Raw genomic sequence first — 22950 nt, forward strand, 5'->3', positions numbered from 1 at the left:
AACTCATGAATTTTACTATATGTAGGTTTACCTCAACGTTAGAAAGTTTTCTTGATGATGTTTATCTGTTCACTTGTAGTTCACCCGGTAGATACGTTTACAGAAAGGTGGAGGATGACTGAAATCCCAGAGAAGTTACACAGTCTTGATGTGCAGAGTTACTTGTTTGCCAAATGGGGACACATCTGAATGCACACCTACTCCCTGCACTCAGTGATGTGCCGTTATTGACAGCTACACAGTAAGCTCATTATTCCTGTGCCTAACATTTTATAGCTGTCCACAGCAAAAGAAGGATGCTATGTGTCATAGCTTTTGTTTGCTATAATTTTTGTAAGTCCATTATCATTCTGAAGACATTTTAAAATCTATAAAACAGGACAAAACATTTTTCCATGATGAGGCAGTTTGCAAAGTTGTTTGAATATGGAAAATGAGTTTGCCAGGGGCACACAAAGAAAAAAAAAACAAAGGAAAAGAACAATGAAGATCTCTCCTACAGTGTAACACTCTTAATAGAGCATCCTGCAGCTTCTGAACAATTCCTACACTTAATGACTAATGAATCTGAGTTCGCCTCTGCATTTGCACAGCTGGGGGCAGTGGTATTATCTACAGAGATTCTGTGAGGAAGAGGGCGAGGAGGTGGCAGCTTGTACTTCTGTGTGAGCAAACTAAACTGGCAGACTGTAAAACGAGTATGAGCTGTACATGCCAGAGCAATATAAATACACTCCACACTCACCACAGGATGTAATCCCTTAGCTGCATGGCATTCCCCTTGGCCCACTTCTTTCCTTGACACTCCCTTTACACTTGATCTTCAGCTTCCCTCATGGGAATGATCTCCATGAGCAATACTCTCTAGGATGCCTTCTTGCCTTTGTACACGCCACTTTATTTGTCTGGAATATTCTTTCTATCCCAAGTTCCCATAGGTATCTCTTTCAATACTTAGTTCAGGAGTTATCTTTTCTAGCACCTTCCAGCCTATTATTTGGTTTCTTTTATCTATGTTTACCAATATAAAAACATATCAAACCATGGTATCCCTTCCAATTTGCTTGATCATCTAACTCCATTTTATCTCCTTTTGATGGGGAGCCTAGTATTTTTCATCTCTGAATTTCTAATATTTTTTGCACATTTCTGACACATAGCAATAGATAATTATAGAATGAATATGTGTGAAGAATGAATAAATTAATGGGGAGAAAAGCTAATTTTATATTTCTGTTTTGATCTGTGAATTGCTGGACACCTATGAACAAAATGACAACATTAAATGTCTTTGAACTTTTCCTCTTCAAATGAATATTGAGGAAAACAGGAATAATCTGATTAAAACACTAATCTCTTAGACTGAATTCCTTCCAAACAGTTAATTTTTTAAAAACATAAAATTTTTCTTATATTTAGTTCACCATCATGTTAGTACTTCTAGACAATGTGCTACTTGGTTTTCTTTAAGGATACAAATTTGGGATAGTACACATTCAGTCAGAAGAATTGACAAATTCCGTTAAAAGCTCCATAGGACTTTTCAGCAGTGGTGAAACCATGAAAAGTAGTATCCTGTAGTGGACTCTAAAAGCATTTCTTCTTAATTCTAATGCAGGAGATATTATATTTTTCCTGGTTCTCTAAGCCTGTTCTTGAAAAATATTGTTTTTCTAGTACACCTCAAATCAGGTTCTACAGTTGGAATCCATTTCCTCCTGTTCAGTTCAGTTCAGTTCAGTCACTCAGTAGTGTCTGACTCTTTGTGACCCCATGAATCGCAGTACGCCAGGCCTGCCTGTCCATCACCAACTCCCAGAGTCCACCCAAACCCATGTCCATTGTGTCGGTGATGCCATCCAACCATCTCATCCTCTGTCATCCCCTTCTCCTCCTGCCCTCAATCTTTCCCAGCATCAGGGTCTTTTCAAATGAGTCAGCTCTCCGCATCAGTTAGCCAATGTATTGAGTTTCAGCTTCAACATCAGTCCTTCCAATGAACACCCAGGACTGCTCTCCTTTAGGATGGACTGGCTGGATCTCCTTGCAGTCCAAGGGACTCACAAGAGTCTTCCCCAACACCACAGTTCAAAAGCATCAATTCTTCTGCACTCAGCTTTCTTTATAGCCCAACTCTCACATCCACACACGACTACTGGAAAAAACATAGCCTTGACTACACAGACCTTTGTTGGCAAAGTAATGTCTCTGCTTTTGAATATGCTATCTAGGTTGGTCATAACTTTCCTTCCAAGGAGCAAGTGTTTTTTAATTTCATGTCTGCAATCACCATCTGCAGTGATTTTAGCAAAAAGGTGCACACTAATTATTTATCTACACTTACAGAATGGATTTTTTTATTTTATCTTTTAGGCTGAATGGCTTTCAGAACCATTAAACTATTGAGTGTGTAGGGGATTCGTGCTAACTGAATAAGTGTAGATTTGTGCCTTTTTCTCTGCTAACAGAATCTGCTACCTTCCCACATTACCTACTAGAAGAACAGGTCTAGGTGGCTGTATTTATATCAGGTGATTCAATTTCCTTGACCAAAGCTTTGTAGGCAGTAATGAATATATGACCAAACCTGAGTCAGTAAGATTCCCTAGGAAAATAGGAGAAACAAATTGGTAAGATATAAGAAGAAATGCAGCAGCAGGATCATATAGAACTGGACACTGTGGCAAGTATGAGTGAGATACAGAGTGATAGAGGAAGACAGTCTACAAAGAAAACCAGAAATACAGAATAGATGGGTCAAGAGAAGCCAAAATGAGTGACTCGAGGGCCCTATTACAGAAAAGCCTGGTGGAGTCCCTTTGTTATCTGGATATATTTCCATTTGGTAGATATTCCAGAGATTAACCTTAGAAGGAATTTTGGTTAGTGTATGAATGGATTTCTGTTATTTTCAAGCAAACTACAGTTGATCTTTGAACAATAATACCGGGGTTAGGGACACTGACTCATCACACAGCTGAAAATTCACATATGACTTTAAAGCCAGCCCTCCATATCCACAGTTTCACAACTGCAAATTCAACCAATCTTGGATTATTGGTACTGCACTATATATTTATTGAAAAAAAATCCACACATAAGCGGACCTGCACAGTTCAAGTCCATTGTTCAAAGGTCAATTGTACATGTAAAATAGTAGCTTTAATTGTGACAAAGATTGATGTGATTACTAATTTTATATGTAAACTTATCTAGGCCACAATGCTCAGATATTTTTCTGAACATTATTGTGAATATTTCCGTTAGAGTGTATTTGGCTGAAATTAATATTTAAATCAGTGGTATCTGAGTAAAGCACATTGCCCCCCAAACTGTGGGTGGGCCTCATACAATTTGCTGAAGGCCTGAATAGGATAAAAGACTGACCCTCCCCCAAACAGGACAGACTTTTCCAGAAGACTGTCTTTGAACTTTATCTGCAACATCAGTTATTCTTGGTTCTACTGAAGACTGCATTTGGACTAAAAATGCAACTGTTTCCTGAGTCTCCAGCTTGCCAGTGTCCATCCTCATATTTTGAACTTGCTAAGCCTCCACAATCATGTGAGCCAATTCCTTAGAATAAACTGTTTTACTTACACACACACACACACACACACACACACACACACACACTTGATTCTGTTTCTTTGGAGAACCCTAATAAACCTACAATAACTGGCGACTCTGATGGTACAATAAGTACAAAGTGTAATTAGTTGCACATGAATAGTATATATTCCCCTAAACCCAAATTATTACAAAATACTTTTTAAATTTTGTTCATTTGCACTGCACCATTGGGCAGGAGGAGAAGGGGATGACAGAGGATGAGATGGCTGGATGGCATCACTGACTCGATGGACGTGAGTCTGGGTGAACTCCGGGAGTTGGTGATGGACAGGGAGGCCTGGAGTGCTGTGATTCATGGGGTCGCAAAGAGTCGGACAGAACTGAGCGACTGAACTGAACTGATTTCTGTTTTATTAGGCTGAAAGGAAGGAACTCATATTAACTTAAAACTGGCTACAGAGTATGCCAACACCAAACATATTAATTTCTGAACATAAAGCAATATTTTTACTGAATTTATAATTAAAGGAAATTAAAATTCAGAGAAGTTTCCTGTTTTGTCAATGATCAATTTGAGAACATGCCATTTAATTGTTTTTGCTGTCAAGTACCCAAATGATTTAATTGTTTGTCTTATCAATATATTACTCCATAATCTAGTTGGGTCTCAGATGAAGAGAGAGTAAAGGTACTTAATTTTTCCAGCTCAAAAGAGGGATAATTGAGTTTTCTATACTTGTTTCACAATGTTGCTATGAAGTTCAGTTCATTTAATGTAAAGCAAAGAACTTCGTAAATTGAAAAGGACTTTTTAAATGTTAAGTTTTAGTATCACTTCACTTTTAGTCTCTGTATATTTCAATATAGTTTCTGAAAAGACATCTTTTAAAGAACTGAAGCATTCATATTTTTAGAGATAGAAAACAAATATTCCCCACAAACATTTACTAAATGTGACCTACATTATGAGACAGTAAGTATATCCCACACCACTCTCCAATGAGTATGAGATAACAATTATAACAATAAATGATTTGCTCTCAGTTCTTTCAAAGTAATTTTAAAATAAATAGGAGCATGCAATGGCTTTCTGTCATCATGAATTAATCCAAGAATATCAGAGCTATAAGGGAACTTAACAATCATCCCATGTTTGACAAACTGGAGTCCACAGGCAAGTACAATCTGCCCTCTATGTATGGCTCATGAGCCAAGAATAGCTTTTATATTTCAAACTGGTTGAAAAATAAAAATAATATTTCATGATATGTGACAATTACATGAAATTCAAATTTCAGCGTTAGTCTCTTCAGGCCACTATAACAAAATACCACAGATTGGGTGGGTTATAAACAGTAGAAACTTATTGCTCACAGTTCTGGAGGCTGGAAGCTCAAGATCAAATTTCCACCATGGTCAAGAGAGGGCCCTCTTCTAGGGCACAGACGTCTTTTTAGAAGGGGTAGGAAGCTCTCTGGAGCCTTTTCTACAAGGCACAGACACCATTCAAAAGCATCCCTCCCTCATGACTTATGTACCACCTGAACGTTCCACCTACTAATATCATCACCTTTGGGGTCAGGATTTCAATATATGGATTTTCAACACATGAACACTCAGACCATAGTGCAGTGTTCCTAAATAAGTTTAACTGGATCACAAATACATTCATTTATTATGTGTTGTATGTGGCTACTTTCTCAAGCTACAATGGCAAAATTGAATAGTTGTGATAGAGAGGGCAACTATATGACCCACCAAGCCACTTTTCCATCTAGCTTTTATAGAAAAAGTTTGCCAGTCCTTATCTACTCCAATCCTGTCTTTTTATATATGAGAAAACTAAAAGATAAAACTATTTATTCCAGGTAACTCAGCTGGGATTAATAATTATACAGAATTAGGGCTAAAATCTAGTTTTCTGTCCATTTGATCATGCTCAATTTAATGACTGAAAATTAGCTTTAATTATACTCACTTTTAAATTAAATTATGTACCCTCCTTGTGTTAATTACTAGATTTATCTCAGAATCTTTGATTGCTCACATGAACTAACATTATACAAAAAAATTCATCTTGATGAAGTAAAATATTTTTTCATTTATCCATTGAAATTAATTTTATATTGTATTATTCTTAAACAGTTCTAAGAAGTTATTATAGAATAATGGTGAAAATTAAATATTTTGTTTAATACATCAATCAAATCACACATGTTCTGCTTACAATACATAAAGCAGTAATATATGGAAATTCAAATACTTTCAGACACATTGGTCACATTTAATTTTCTTATCTTTACAAGAGATGATTGACAATAAGTTGAGAAAATAATCATTTAGTCTTTCTAGATTTAGTGACTAGAACTTGACCAATTAATTTTCTAAATGTAAGCTAAATTTCAATCTTTGTAAAATAAAAAAGAAAGTGTATCTAAAGTTAATCCTCTTTACATCACTAGGAAATCTCTGTTAGGTTTCCAGTGAAATCAACAACCTACTCTCCATCCTTAAGAGGAAATGTTTAAAGCAGCCCTTCTTAACTGGGGATGACTTCACCTCATCTCCCACCCCTGTGCCAAAGGATATTTGACTATGTCTGGAGACATTTTTGTTGCTGTCACAAAAGAATAAACTAGAACTTCTATTTGATACCATCTATCCATGATGTTGCTCTTGTTTAGTCACTAAATTGTGTCCGACTCTTTTACATCTCCATGGACTATAGCTCACCAGACTCCTATGTGCGTGGGGTTTCCCAGGCAAGAATACTGGAGTGGGTTGCTATTTCCTTCCTGAGGGGATCTTCCCTCCCAGAGATCGAATCTGCGTCTCCTGCTTTGGCAGGCGGATTCTTTACCACTGAGCCACTTGGGAAGCCCCTATATATGATACCTGATGATAGAACACTTCTATCCGTGATTTAGGATACAGTTAAATAATCTAATGCTAACAGAAAAATCTCAAGCCATATTTGCCTTTAAATAAAAATGACAAAATACTTCAATATAGTTGTGTCCACATAATTATATCTAGACATTAGCCAATGGCATTTTTAAAGGATAAAGCAAGAGTAGTCTGAGTTTAACAGTGTAGTTTTTCCTCTAATAGTACTTTCTCTAATTTACAGTGTAACCTAGCCAAAAACACTACTAAAGTTACATGAAGCAAGATATTAAAGTCTCTTAATCACTAAATTAAGGAATTCCCTTTTCTCCAACAAAAGCAATAAATGAAGTAATTTCAATTTCTCACTTTAAATTTCAGTAAATATTTTCAAAGCAGACATCTGGTTCTACCTACTTACAGTTTCTTCCTTAAGTAAATATTTTATTCTGCATCACTTTGAGTACTAATCATTGGTTCAATTCCTTAACTAATCTTCCAATTTGGGAAATATATGAAATATATCAACTCAAGCTCAAAGTATCCTTTAATTAGACAAAATGCCAAGACTTTATAATTTCATTTGGTTCTTTTAAGTGGCTTCAGAGCACTGCATCAGGAGCATAGTTATCCATTCCCTCCAACATTTACCTATTCATTTAGCACCCCTGGCCCTAGAGGTAAAGAATCCATCTACCAATGCAGGATATATAAGAGATGTGGGTTTGATCCCTATGTTGGGAAGATCCCCGGGAGGAAAATCCCATGGACAGAGGAGCCTGACACATTACAGTCCATAGGGTCACAAAGAGTCAGACACAACTGAAGTAACTTAGCACATATACCTTAGCACCCCAATTATCCTGTGCTGTCTGATAAATGATAAATGCATGAAATTGTCTAAGATATGATTCCTAACTTTAAGAAGCTTTTCAGAATGAGGTGAAAGAGCTAATAATACTATAACATGTTCAACGCAAAGATGGAAATACCCACTAACTTTTATGAGTATGAGTAAAAGGAGAGCCCAATCTGGGTTTAGGAATTCAGGAAATTTTTTCTTAAACTCATCCAACTTAGTTGAGAATTAAAATATTGGTAGGGGTTAGGTAGGAGAAGATGTGGTTCAGATTTTCCAGGCAATGGAAATAGCTTGTGCAAAAAGCCCAGCTAAAAGGAAATTCATGATTTGAGAAAGGGAAAAGCAAAGTATAAAGGCAGAGAAGTAGATGGAGGACAGATCACAGAAGGTCTTAAATACCATTTCAAGGAGCTTAGGATTTTCTTCTACAAGAAAAGGGGTACTATTAAAGAATGTCAAACATGGCAGTATCCTGATCTTATGTGCATTTAAGGAAACCATTCTGGTATAGCTGTGGAAAGGATCAATTTGAAGTAGATCAATTTGCTATAGTATTTTGGGGCCAAGAAAAAGAAAAATTGGTTTGGGGAACTTAGACAGAAGGGGGTAGAACAGAGACATATTTACTGATTGGCTGATTATATAAGGGGTGAAGGCAAACAAAGCAAAGGCATAAGCCTAAGCTTTCCAGTTGGGCAAAGTGGTGAATGGGTGATGCAATTGGGAGAAACAGAAGAAAGCGAGCAGTTGCGAGGGAGCTTGCTTATTTCAGCAACGGCCAAATGATTAGAGCAGAAGTTAAACTTTCTTTTCTGCAGGATTTCTGCCTCCAAAATGTAAGTTAAAACCACTTGAAGTAAACAAGACAGAGGTTAACATGTCATTTTTTCTTCTAATCTAGGATATCACTTATCGACCACACATTCTTAACACCTAAGTTAGCTTTCCTGCATGATCCCATAAGAAAAAACTGTGAAAGTCATTAAGTGTCCTGTGAGCATTAGTTCAGTTCAGTCTCTCAGTCATGTCTGACTCTTTGAGACCCCATGGAAGGCAGCACACTAGACTTCGCTGTCCATCACCAACTTCTGGAGCCTACTCAAACTCATGTCCATCACATCGAAGATGCCATCCAACCATCTTATCCTCTGATGTCCCCTTCTCCTCCTGCCTTCAATCTTTCCCAGCATTAGGGTCTTTTCCAATGAGTCACCTCTTCACATCAGGTGGCCAAAGTATTGGAGTTTCAGCTTCAGCATCAGTCCTTCCAATGAATATTCAGAGTTGATTTCCTTTAGGATAAACTGGTTGGATCTCCCTGGAGTCTGAGGGACTCTCAAGAGTCTTCTCCAACACCACCGTTCAAAAGCATCAATTCTTTGGTGCTCAGTTTTCTTTATAGTCCAACTCTCACATCCATAAATGACTACTGGAAAAACCATAGCTTTGATTAGACAGATCTTTGTAGGTAAAGTAATGTCTCTGCTTTTTAATATTCTGTCTAGGATGGTTGCAGATTTTCTTCCAAGGAGCAAGTGTCTTTTAATTTCCTGCCTGCAATCACCATCTGCAGTGATTTTGGCACTGCAAAAAATAAAGTCTCTCACTGTTTCCATTGTTTTCCCATCTATTTTCCATGAAGTGATGAGACCAGAAACCATGATCAAAGTTTTCTGAAAGTTGAGTTTTAAGCCAACTTTTTCACTCTCTTCTTTCACTTTCATCAAGAGGTTCTTTAGTTCTTCTTTGCTTTCTGCCACAAGGGTGGTGCCATCTGTGTATCTGAGGTTATTGATATTTCTCCCAGCAATCTTGATTTCAGCTTGCGCTTCCTCCAGCTCACCATTTCGCATGATTTATTCTGCATATAAGTTAAACAAGCAGGGTGACAATATATAGCCTTGACATACTCCTTTTACTATTTGGAACCAGTCTGTTGTTCTATGTCCAGTTCTAACTGCTGCTTCTTGACCTGCATACAGATTTCTCAGGAGGCAGGTCAGGTGGTCTCGTATTCCCATCTTTTTCAGAATTTTCCACAGTTTGTTGCGATCTACACAGGCAAAGGCTTTGGCATAGTCAATAAAGCAAAAGTAGATGCTTTTCTGGAAATCTCTTGCTTTTTCCATGATCCAGCGGATGTTGGCAATTTGATCTCCAATTCCTCTGCCTTTTCTAAAACCAGCTTGAACATCTGGAAGTTCACAGTTCAGGTACTGTTGAAGCCTGGCTTGAGAATTTTGAGCATTACTTCGCTAGCGTGTGAGACAAGTGCAATTGTGCAGTAGTTTGAACATTCTTTGGCATTGCCTTTCTTTGGAACGATAATGAAAACTGACCTTTTCCAGTCCTTCGGCCACTGCTGAGTTTCACAGATTTGCTGACATATTGAGTGCAGCATGTTCACAGCATCATCTTTTAGGATTTGAAATAGCTCAACTGGAATCCCATCCCCTCCACTAGCTTTGTTGGTAGTGATGCTTCCTAAGGCCCACTTGACTTTGTATTCCAGGATGTCTGGCTCTAGGTGAGTGATCACACCATCATGGTTATCTGGGTCGTGAAGATCTTTTTTGTACAGTTCTTCTGTGTATTCTTGCCACCTCTTCTTAATATCTTCTGCTTCTGTTAGGTCCATACCATTTCAGTCCTTTATTGTGCCCATCTTTGCATGAAATGTTCCCTTGGTATCTCTAATTTTCTTGAAGAGATCTCTAGTCTTTTCCATTCTATTGTTTCACTCTATTTCTTTGCATTGATTTCTGAGGAAGGCTTTCCTGCCTTTCCTTGCTTTTCTTTGGAACTCTGCATTCAAATGGGTGTATCTTTTCTTTTCTCCTTTGCCTTTAGCTTCTCTTCTTTTCTCAGCTATTTGTAAGGTCTCCTCAGACAACCATTTGGCCTTTTTTTTGTTCTTTTTCTTGGGGATGGTCTTGATCACTGCCTCCTGTACAATTTCACAAACCTCTGTCCATAGTTCTTCAGGCACTCTATCGTCAGATCTAATCCCTTGAATCTATTTCTTACTTCCACTGTATAATCATAAGGGATTTGATTTAGGTCATACCTGAATGGTCTAGTGGTTTTCCCCACTTTCTTCAACTTAAGTCTGAATTTGGCAACAAGGAGTTCATAATCTGAGCCACAGTCAGCTCCCAGTCTTGTTTTTTGCTGACTGTATAGAGCTTCTCCATCTTTGACTGCAAAGAATATAATCAATCTTATTTCAGTACTGACCATCTGGTGATACCCATGTGTAGAGTCTTCTCTTGCACTGTTGAAGAGGTTGTTTGCTATGACCAGTGCTATTCTCTTGGCAAAACTCTGTTAGCCTTTGACCTGCTTCATTTTGTACTCCAAGGTCAAATTTGCCTGTTACTCCAGGTAGCTCTCGACTTCCTACTTTTGCATTCCAGTTTCCTATAATGAACAGGCCATCTTTTTTGCGTGTTAGCATGGGGACTAGAAAGATGTGGAAATATTATGAGTCATGGTATAAGTTTATAAGGAGATAGTGGGTACTCAAATTTTAACAATAAAATATCAGATACTGAGGTATGGTCATGCTAGAGGCATAATTTTAATGAGCCAACATCAGTTTATTGAAGTGTCACACTTCAGAAGAGAGATTCTCAACTGTTACAGTGTATAAAGTTCATCTGGGTTGTGTGTTAAAGTGCAGATTCTCAAGGTCCTCCCACGGGTTTAAACTAATAGGTTTGGATTGAGTTCTGTGAAACTGATTCTATAATATGTAGTCTTGGACCACACTTTGAGAAATACTCCTTTAAGAACTGATTTGGTGGATAAATCTCCTTCCAAGGAAGGCAATTTAATATATAAAATGTTCTTGTCAATAGATTTTTAAACAACAGAATCAATTCCTTTCTTCTTTCATCTGTCTATCCATCTATCTATCTATCACGTATTTGTCTATTACCTATCATCTATCTATCACCTATCTGTCTTTATAGTAAACCCTGAAATTCTTTAATTATTTGGGGGAAAAGAAGCAAAAGTTACCAATGCTATCTCTAAACTGCAAATTCCTATGTATATGCCTCTGAAAATGGAAGTAGGGAAGAGCAACTGGCTAGAACAAAATCCCCAAATGCTTTTAACATAAATTTTATGTGAGATAAAAGTAAATACTAGTGTCTCCCTCTTAGAGATTTTGTTATACCTGCCCCACCTCACCCATGCAATTATAGCACTGTAATTTTCTCACATGTTCAGGAGCCAAGAAAATCTGGTTCAGCTCAATTTCCCACATTTAATATTTAATATCAGACATCATTTTTAAAAATTGAAGTGTAAAATTAATTTTAATTTTGAATGTATTTTTAAAAATGAAATCCCTATATGTTCACTTCCTCCCCTTCCCTGTCCAGAATCTCTTCCTTAGTTTTTGAAGGATATCGGGTGGAATGGACACTGGCACCGGTGGGGGTCTCTATTAATGTAGGCATCATTATGGCTGCTTTGGCCTTGGTCCCCAAGTGAACTGACCACAGCTCAGTTGGTACTATCACATACCACTGGAATCTAAAGGACATGCACTTGGGGGACCACTGCAGTTCCAAGAATCATCATCAATTCAGTTGCTCAGTCCTATCCGATTCTTTGTGATCCCCATGAACTGCAGCACGCCAGGCCTCCTTGTCCATCACCAACTGCTGGAGTCTACCCAAACCCATGTCCATTGAGTCAGTGATGCCATCCAACCATCCCATTCTCTGTCGTCCCCTTTTCCTCCTGCCCTCAAACTTTCCCAGCATCAGGATCTTTTCAAATGAGTCAGCTCTTCGCATTAGGTGGCCAAAGTATTGGAGTTTCAGCTTCAACATCAGTCCTTCAAATGAACACCCAGGACTGATCTCCTTTAGGATGTACTAGTTGGATCTCCTTGCAGTCCAAGGGCCTCTCAAGAGTCTTCTCCCACACCATAGTTCAAAACCATCAATTCTTCGGTGCTCGGCTTTCTTTATAGTCCAACTCTCACATTCATATATGACTACTGGAAAAACCATAGCCTTGACTAGATGAACCTTTGTTGACAAAGGAATGTCTCTGATTTTTAACATGTTGTCTAGGTTGGTCATAACTTTCTTTCCAAGGAGTAAGCATCTTTTAATTTCATGACTGCAATCACCATCTGCAGTGATTTTGGAACCCCAAAAAATAAACTCAGCCACTGTTTCCCCATCTATTTGCCATGAAATGATGGGACCGGATGCCACGATCTTAGTTTTCTGAATGTTGAGCTTTAAGCCAACTTTTTCACTCTCCTCTTTCACTTTCATCAAGAGGCTCTTTAGTTCCTCTTCACTTTCTGCCATAAGGGTGGTGTCATCTGCATGTCTGAGGTTATTGATATTTCTTCTGGCAATCTTGATTCCAGCCTGTGCTTCCTCCAGCCCAGTATTTCTCATGATGTACTCTGCATATAAGTTAAATAAGCAGGGTGACAATATACAGCCCTGACATACTCCTTTCCCCATTTGGAACCAGTCTGTTGTTCCATGTCCAGTTTGAAATGTTGCTTCCTGACCTGCATACAGGTTTCTCAAGAGGCAGGTCAGGTGGTCTGGTATTCCCATCTCTTTCAGAATTTTCCACAGTTTATTGTGATCTACACAGCCAAAGGCTTTGGCATAGTCAATAAAGCAGAAATAGATGTTTTTCTGGAACTCTCTTGCTTTTTTGATGATCCAGAGAATGTTGGCAATTTGATCTCTGGTTCCTCTGCCTTTTCTAAAACCAGCTTGAACATCTGGAAGTTCACGGTTAACGTATTGCTAAAGCCTGGCTTGGAGAATTTTGAGTATTATTTTACTAGCGTGTGAGATGAGTGCAATTGTGCAGTAGTTTGAGCATTCTTTGGCATTGCCTTTCTTTGAGATTGGAATGAAAACTGACGTTTTCCAGTCCTGTGGCCACTGCTGAGTTTTCCAGATTTGCTGACATATTGAGTGGAGCACATTCATAGCATCATCTTTTAGGATTTGAAATAGCTCAACTGGAATTCCATCCCCTCCACACTAGCTTTGTTTGTAGTGATGCTTCCTAAAGCCCACTTGACTTCACATTCGAGGATATCTGGCTCTAGGTGAGTGATCACACCGTCTTGATTATCTGGGTCGTGAAGATCTTTTTGTACATTTCTTCTGTGTATTCTTCTCACCTCTTCTTAATATCTTCTGCTTCTGTTAGGTCCATACCATTTCCTAGGGAAGTTTAAAGGGGCATATGCAGGATGCTCCAGAATCTTGATGATGTACACTATCTTTGGGAGCTCTGGTTCACAATCATATCTCTATATAAATTCAACATAATTTGTTTTTAATTTTTAGAAAAAAATCTAAAATTGTATGTCATATGCCTGAATAAATCATGAAAATAATACATAGGGAAATCTAAAATAGATAAACAGAAAAGAAAAAAAAAGGAACAAACATTCCTTCCCTTTATGATGATACATCATCTGTAAACCAAAACAGGGCAGCTGAACTCAATTATTTCTGTATCTAAATGATTTTTTATGATTAAATGTTTTGAAAACTTGTGAACTGTTTCTGAAAAACCTTTTGCTCCTACTGTTAACTAGCACATAATCTGTTCTGCCCAGATGCCAGCAAAAGAGAAAAGGCATTTAATTGAGTTTCCCTCTAGCATTGTAGAATCTAAGGCAGTTTTTCCTCAATGTGTGGTCCTTCTAAGAGCTGTTCATATCAGAATCACTAGGAGAGCTTGTTAAAATGCAAATTTCTGGACCCACCAGCTACCTACTGAGTCAGCATCCTCAGGGGTGAGCTTGAATATTTGCTTTGCTCATAAGCTCCCCAAGTGATTTTTAAGCTTTCTTAGGATTTCATGTATCATTCACATGTTCTTTCACTCATTTAAATAAACATTTACTGAATACCTTTTGTGAGCTACTTTTTCATGTTAGCTAATGGAAAGGGAGATAGTTGTCTGCAGATGAGCTTGGAGCCAGTTGAGGTTATACCAACAGACTTAGATGGGGGTGGGGAGAATTTGAAGCCACTGCTGAAAGGGCAGTGTTCACACCCCTCCCTCCACAGGAAATCATCTGCAGGGAAGGCAGAACCATTGCCCTTGAGACAGACTTTGTCCCATTTTACTGACTCCACAAGTCATCCCAAAGCCAGATGGCCTGGGCTTGGACAACCCAGCTATATCCCCCTCATTCTACAGTGACCACACAGTTTCATTCCTTACTGCACAATACTGGGTATCAGAAGGCAGAACTCTCCAGAGACACAGGAGGGTTTCTTGGTGCCTCAGGAATTTCCCTCAGGATGTCCAAGGAACATTTCACAAAAAGGCAATTCACATGGTCACTGTTCAGCAGCTTGAGTTGAAGCCACCACTTGAAATGCACCACACAGATTTTGTCTCTCCTGGGTTTTAGTTTGGGTACATTTTTTTTTTTCTTTCTTATTCTCTTAAAGGGAATCTGAGCCTGGCATGCTGAGATGGAAAGATAGAAGTTTATTAGCAGCCCTTAAAATTTTGCCTAACCACACACTGTGTTTTCCTAAAAGCAATTTATTCTTAGGCTTCCCATCTTTAAGGCACTTAGTGGAATTGGTCCATAACCAGTTCCCTGATCTCACTCACCACCATTCACGAACATGTCTAGTATATAATAGGTATATGCTTCCTCTCTTCCTGTGGAAACTCAACTGCTACTCACCGACATATGGTTCAGGAGTGTCTGGTCCCAGCTAAACAAAAGCTCTGGTTTATTAATATTATTCTACCTGCCATATAAAGATACAGAATTTAAAAAAAAAAGATACAGAATTTTAGATGTGAAAAGGAGTCCTTAAAAGTAACAAATTTAAAACAAATCAAAATGAATCTCAACATAATTGTCTTCCAAGAGTTTGAGGATAGCAAAAGGAAGTCAGTTTCTGCTGTCTGGCATCAACTGTAGAAAAAAAGACCCAACTCATTTTGTTATCAGGATCTTGCTATGCTTTAGGGACAATATAATGCACACTGTTTACCATGACATGAAATTATAGGAGTAGAAAACACTGTGTTTTGGGGCAGAATTTGGGATCTCATAGCCTAACTTGATCACTGTTCTTTCAATTATTTCTCTTGTTTTATACCCAGTTCACTTTCACTAATCCCTCTTTTGATAATAAAAAGAGAGAAAGGAGTGGGGAAATGAATTAAAACTCTGAGATATTTAACTGGATTTCAAAAAATGGGAGTTTACTAGGCATTGTTTTATAAGAGCAAAGAAAAAAACCATCTTAGAAAACTTTAAGTGATATTACTGATTATATATTATTTACATCAAAGAGTTCTGGTATAAATGGGACTCGTCCCATCGATAACATGAAATTACATTCCTTACTTTTGTCTCAGTCTCATTAGAATCAGCAAGTGGCATACCCTTTCTAGCTCCAAAGAATCACCGAGTTCTGTCCTTCCTTCTCAGGATCTTTATTTTCAGACACTGGAACCACCATCACTGGGACCATCAGACAGCAAAGTAAGATATCTGAAGAAATTCTAAATTCTTCCTTCTACCACAACTAATTGATTTAACAAGGCCCTATTTATTTTACCTCCATTACTTTTGCATTAGTCCTGCTGTTGTTATTGTTCAGTCGCTAGACAGTAAAGAATCTGTCTGCAATGCAGCAGACCCAGGTTCCAACCCTGGGTTGGGAAGATTCTCTAGAGAAGGGAATGGCTACCCACTCCAGTATTTTTGCCTGGAGAATTCCACTGACAGAAAAGCCTGGCAGGCTATAGTCCATGGGGTTGCCAAGAGTTGGACATGACTAAGAGACTAAATGTATTACCCCTGGTCCTTCTCAACTCTTCAGGCCTCTACTTTAATCTCTCAGCTTCCAGTCTCACCATCTCCCATGCATTCTAGACACTACAGTCAAAGTAATCTATTTAACAGCTGGATCTAGCAATCACTTTGCGGCTAAGATCCTTTTAATGGCCCTCCCTAGTTTTCAGTATCATTGTCAACTGCCTTGGTTTAGTGAGCAAGGCCCTCTATGATCTAAACTCTGCCGACTGTTCTAGTCCTCCTTCCATTTTAATATCCAATCCAGTTTAATTACTTTTAGCCTCAATAGACTACGTTTTTCCATGCCCACAGAGCATGGCAGCCTTTTCCATGGGGAATCATAGCATTAAATCTAAGTCAAGATCTAAATTCTTTATTTTAAAGAGAAGGACACCAAGTTACAGAGAGGTTAAGTAACTTTCCCTAGGTCACACAGGTGGTTAGGAACATGAAGGAATTAGAACTCATTCTTTTAGACCTAACTGTCCAAAGTATAATTTCTCTAATCTCTTTCTGACATTGCTCTAGTGGCAAAGTAATACTCTTTGTTTGAAAATCCTAAAATGATGCAGATTATTTGGTCTTCATCAAGAAACTGGCTTAAATGTATTTATCCAAAATCTGTTACAAATGCACAGCTTCCCTTTCCCCCAAAGCAACCTATTTTTCAAAGGCCCCCTTCACTAAATCTACCAAGATTTCAATGCAGGAAAAAGCTGTCTGCTCTAACATTAATATTCAAATTAAACAGAAGTAACCAAAATAAAATCTCCCAAAGAAAATAATGGCAGAGACAGACCTTAAAATGCATATAAAATATGCTAAGAATATTCTATCACTGAAATAAATTTGACTTTCTGCAATTAATAGTAAGATAAATCTTGAAACACATCAAAATGAAGCAAATGACAACTGAAGAGAAACAGTTTGGAAAGGGTCCCATTTGAAATGTATCCGTTTGAAAACAGCCTCTGATTTTTGGCTATCATCATCATGTGCTTGTCCAAAAATTCACTTTCAAATGATATTCCCAAATGCAATCTCAAATTCAAAATGTAAGTTGGCTGGCATGTTCAAAATTTTCTCTGAGATGGACAAAATAACAATACAAGATGTTTTCAGAAGGAATAATAACTATATTCCAACACTCATTGGGTTTAATTCGTGCTTCAGATGCTGGCCTTTCCCTTCTAATTCTTTACTATCTTGTTTCTATTAAGAAATGGGAAATAGAGGAAACAGGATTATGAAGCCATTTCTAAACATCAGAGTGGTACTGAAGTAAGTTAGCAAAGAAACGCATTTTCCAGGAAAGGACAGGGAGGAAATTGGCTCACACTCAGTCTTGTCAGAAATGGTGACTGATTTGGGTTTAGTCGAATCTAATCATGCCATCATGTCCTAAACTGCATTTACGGCTATGTCAGGGCATTGGAAAGGGCATATTGCATCAGAAAAAGGCTTGGAAGAGGAACGAAAATTACCTGTTGAATAGTAGGAGAATTGGGGTTATTAGCTTACAATTTCAATAGACTCCAGAGAATCCATCCATTATATTAGCATGGTGGTGGCAGTGTGAGAGAGACAGAATAAGAGATTGAGACAGAGGGGGGAGGGAAGGAATAAGCAGAAAGTAAGGAAAGAACAGTATAATTATTGCTATTAAATATCTAATTTATAGACTAAATCAGGAAGAACACTGACCAAAAGATGCAAATGATTACTCTGGAACTTCCATTTTACTTGAAATATAAAAGCAGGGCAAGAACACACAGGGATTAACACAATAAAGACAAAACAGCGACAATCTGGAGCGGGAAAATCACACAGCATTCATACCCAGAATGCTAATAATACAATAACTCATATACAAAAGCAGGGTTTATTTCTTTCTAAGTATTACTGGAAGAATTTTGTAGTACTTTTCTTCAAGTTTGAAATGTGTTCAATATCTGAAGTCTTCTAGGACATCTAATCTCCCAAAAATACAGATATCGTTTGAAAGCAAAGTTCTCTAGTGAAACAAATCCTATCTTTCAGATATTGAGAGAATTTGAAGGGCAGTCATTAATGCACCTTTTAGATGAATAAAATTTGTTATTAAACACCATGTTCATGAAGGATGGTAAGACTGAGATGTACGCCACCCATGGTGTCAGTGTAGTATTGACCAGTGTTGCTGAGATATAACATGAATGGTACTCACAGTTAAAAAAGATGAGAGCTCTTCTAAAAATAAGTAATCTACCCCAAAAGAATACTTCTCTGCTGATTTTATGACAAGCAAATAATAAATATCACTTTCCATTTAAAAATTAGAGTATTAATGAATAATATATTGAAGGTAGTATACACACACCTGTTAAAAAGTCATTATATAAGTTAAAAAACATTACTTCTGGGAAAAGCCAAGGAGTGATTTAAATGAAAAATGTTTCTTATTGCACATGGAATAGCTGAAGTCAATTTTTTCAGTCATAGTTAGGTTTGCCAAGATACTCTTCACCCCAGACCCTAGATTCAAGAGTAATTCTGGAGGAAAATTTACATTTGTTTGTTAGTCCCTGGCCTCATTCTTTTTCATGCCCTATCACGCATGTTGTTCCAACACAGCAAAAGCCCTTATATCCAAGGAAGCTTATCTCCTACTCCCAAATCTCCTTTTCCTCCAAAAGACTCTTTCAAGGAAGCAAACCACCATCATAACAAAATGATGGGTGTTTGAACAGGATGTGGGTGTAACCTTTGGGAAAGTTATTCAGTTTGTGTTTAACAGGATAAAGGAAACTCAGACAGGGTTAATGCACGCCTGCTCAGTCTCTAAATCATGTCTGACTCTTTGCAACCCTATGGACTGTAGCCCTTCAGGCTCCTCTGTCCACGGGATTCTCCAGGCAAGAATACTGGAGTGAGACTGGGTTAATACTCCAATGCAAGAAGCCACTTAGCTGTACAGAACTAATTGTCCACATCAAACTTGACCCAACCAGAACACAGATTCAGAAAGAAAAATGTTTTAAGTGTAATTTTTTCAGTGATCATTAATCTCAGTATCATATTAATATGGAAAGGAGGATTAAGAACTTCATCTTGCTTTTAAACTTCACCTGGATGTGGGAGGGACATCCAGAGATATACATTTTTCCCAAAAAAGTACTACCACATTCTCTTTTCTGAGGGGAAATACTTGTTTTCTGCACCTTTAAATTTTTACTTGTATTTCCTTCCCTACAAGGCAGATGGTAAAGATGAATTATCTTGAAGTTGTGGGGACTTTCTCAGTGTTTTTAATATATTTGCTTCTAGAAAGAGAAATGCTGCAGACACCAGGTAGCATCCTAGCTGAGGTATAGTACTGTTTCTTTTGTGTAACTCAGAGCTAGCGAGAAAGCTAGAAGCACACACTCAGTATATATTTAACAATACTTTCCCATCACCGACTTCACTTAAGATACTAAAATTATCATGCCTTTAAAAAAAAAAAAAGTATGCCAAAAAAGTCACAATCTGATAAGGTTTGTTCTTTGTCTTTACCTGAGAGACCACCTAAGGACACAGGGCTTTTAAAATAATAAGGAGAATCCTTTGTTCTCTCAGGTTCCATTTAAATGGAAACTGGGTCGAAGGGCTTCCCCAGGGAGGGAAAAAAATCCAGGAGTCAAACACACAGGAGTAAGAGATTTCACTCCCACGACTGCTACCACCCTCCCAAAGAAGTTAATTAATTCTATTTTAGGGATGTTTGGGGGGTGGGGAGCACTCAGGCAGCCCATTCTCTGCAACCATAATCTCATTCTCAAATGTGGCTGAGACCATCCTCCATCCCTGACACTGGGGTGAGGGGAGCTGAGAACCTCTCAATAGCCATGGGCAACACAGCCAGTACTGCAGGCATCTGTACTCCCCAAAAGGTGTGTCCCAGCCCAAGCGCGAAGTTGGGTATTCAGACCTGCAAAGCACAATGAGAGCCATTCAAAGCAGCAAGTTACAGTACCTTAAGAAGTCTGACAGATGGGAGAAAGGCTGCGTGGCACAGCTTCCGGATGGTCCAGTTCAGGGGTCGAGGAGCATCAGTTTGATTCATGACCCCTTCCAAATTCCACCAGGAAAACCAGAAACCGCAAACCTGAGCAATGCCTAGAAAACAAACGGTCCCCCACGGCCCTGGCATCCCATGGTCATCTCCACACCTGCGAATTCCATCAGGGCAGAGGCTTCCTGCAACTTGGGAGACTAGTCAAGTGGCGTTGCTTGAGCCACTGAACCTTCTTAAGAAAGCCACCTCCCCTCTCCCTGCAGCCGTGCTCATGCATACCAAATGTGGCTGAATAGAGGCACACTGCCTGCTGCTTCGGGGAGGGGATGCATGGTTTTGAAGGAGAGGGACAGCCTGCACGGAACAGCCTGCGGTCGGAGTCAGAGCAGCCTGCTCGGAATGCGCGCTCCCTCTCCTGCTCTCCTCCCAGTAAACGCAGGTCAGGCATTGGGGGAAAACCCGGGCCATTTGCTCTGCTCACTAGGTTTGGGGGGGAGCCAGGAAGAGAGCAAAAGGGAACATCAATAAAGCCAGAACGGGGAACTTGCACTTTCTTATACAAAGCATCTTTGAGGGCTGGAAATTGGCACAGGGGGAGGGGCTAGGACACAGAAGGAGAAGGGATGCCTCGGAATGATAAGATAAACACTTCACTTTTGATTTATATGACATCATAAATTGAGAGCTATTGTAAAACGGATCTGCAATAAAAAGAATCTTTGTCGTGTTCTGGGGTTTTTATTAACTGTGATTGACGGTCCTCACCCTAATATACACATGATATAGATGACAGGAGGTAGATGGTAGAGAGAAAAGCAAACTAACACACACAGTAGAAGCGGTGAGTTATTCCTTTCATAGAAAGCAGTGTAAACTAACGTATGTTTGGCTTACCATTTAGAAATGGCAGTTTCTAAATTGGGGGTTATCCTCTCCTGAAAAGCCACTTGATACTCATCTGCAACAAAAGTTTAACCCTTAAGGTGCCACATGGAATGCTTTCTATAAAAGATGGAGTTTCCTGAATTGGGGAATACCCACCCCTATTATTTTCTAAGGATAGCTTTAAGAGAGTTGCCACGCTGGCATGAATAGTCTTTAGGGCACCTATGTTGAGAGAGAATAAAGCAACTTTTCAATTTGAAAGCGTAAATTAAATAATTTCACTTAGAGCGGTGAAGTTCCAGTGCCTGGGAAGAGGAAGAAGTCACAACCCACTGAGACTACCTCATCTCCAGAAATCAGACCTTAGTGAGTACAGTCGACTGACTTCCGGCTGCCCAGGAGAACTCCCACATCCTTAGAGCATTTCTGTCTTAAACTTATTTTCCCTCTTTATGTCCCTCCCTATGATTGTACTGATTTTCAGTTTTTAATTAACTAGAAGAGAATGGTAAATCCCAGCTCCATGACTATTACGTATTCTGAAGCAGAATTGGAGATGTGAGAGCAGATGTGATAACACAGGGACTCTGCTGTAATTCAGAATTTGGGGCAACATGGATCCTCCCTGGAGTGTAATAAATACTTGACACATTGCATTACAACCGTATTTCCCTCACAATGCTCCTGTGTTACAGATCTGAGGACACTATTGCAGAAAATCTAGTCTACTGGTAGAATCCAGACCACTGACTTGCCTTGTGGAATAAAATTCATGCATCTGATTACATTCTATTAACCAATATCATTTTAATAGACTCCTCCTGACACACACACACATATGGTTCATTATCTGTCATCATTCTATTTCCAGCAAATGTTAAAGGCAGCTTAAAACATTAACATCTAACATGTCTGTGTCTGGCATTCCGCTAGGCACTCTAAATGCATTATGTAAGTTCATATCAACAATAACCCTATTTAGTACATGCTACTGTCATATCCACATTTCACAGATTGAGCAATTGAGATCTGGAGTAATTAGTAATGAGTAGCTAAGAATTGGAGAAGGAAATGGCAACCCACTCTGGTGTTCTTGCCTGGAGAATCCCAGGGACGGGGGAGCCTGGTGGGCTGCCATCTATGGGGTCACACAGAGTCGGACACAACTGCAGTGACTTAGCAGCAGCAGCAGCTAAGAATTGAGACTTTCCTGGTAGCTCAGATGGTAAAGAATCTGCCTGCAATGCAGGAGACCTGGGTTTGGTCTCCTGGGAATTAACATAACTAATAAAACCGGGATTTAGATTGAAACTAGTCTACAAGACTATAAAGACAAGCTTTCTCTTCTCTCCTACTTCTTTCATAGTTAAGGCAGCCACAGCAATTAAGTCATTGCCTCAACTTTCTGGTGACTTAACCTTATATAAGAGTTGACTGTGATATTAAATGGTTTGCCTTGGAAACGAACAGAGATCATTCTGTCGTTTTTGAGATTACATCCAAGTACTGCATTTCGGCCTCTTTTGTTGACCATGATGGCTACTCCATTTCTCCTGAGGGATTCCTGCCCGCAGTAGTAGATATAATGGTCATCTGAGTTAAATTCACCCATTCCAGTCCATTTTAGTTCGCTGATTCCTAGAATGTCGACATTCACTTTTGCCATCTCTTGTTTGACCACTTCCAATTTGCCTTGATTCATGGACCTGACATTCCAGGTTCCTATGCAATATTGCTCTTTACAGCATTGGACCTTGCTTCTATCATCAGTCACATCCACACCTGGGTATTCTTTTAGCTTTGGCTCCATCCCTTCATTCTTTCTGGAGTTATTTCTCCACTGATCTCCAGTAGCATATT

The 22950-nt window shown here is 38.8% G+C and overlaps 1 protein-coding gene across 12 annotated transcripts in view; it reads right to left on the minus strand.

Moving 5' to 3' along the window:
- Positions 1–22950, minus strand: part of TRPM3 (transient receptor potential cation channel subfamily M member 3) — a 1070052-nt gene that overhangs the window by 587145 nt on the left and 459957 nt on the right. For 2 of the 12 annotated variants that reach the window (XM_027549450.1, XM_027549448.1), the window contains exon 1: positions 20164–20744. The exons of 6 other annotated variants lie outside the window; for them this stretch is intronic. In XM_027549450.1, coding sequence (XP_027405251.1) covers positions 20164–20340 — 177 coding nt within the window. In that variant the 5' untranslated portion in view covers positions 20341–20744. Of the gene's footprint in view, positions 1–20163; positions 20764–22950 lie in introns of those variants that run through there. 4 more of the 12 variants (XM_027549458.1, XM_027549446.1, XM_027549452.1 and 1 more) reach the window with 4 other exon arrangements.

This window comes from Bos indicus x Bos taurus, chromosome 8, assembly GCF_003369695.1.
Source record: "Bos indicus x Bos taurus breed Angus x Brahman F1 hybrid chromosome 8, Bos_hybrid_MaternalHap_v2.0, whole genome shotgun sequence".
Classification (NCBI taxonomy): domain Eukaryota; kingdom Metazoa; phylum Chordata; class Mammalia; order Artiodactyla; family Bovidae; genus Bos; species Bos indicus x Bos taurus.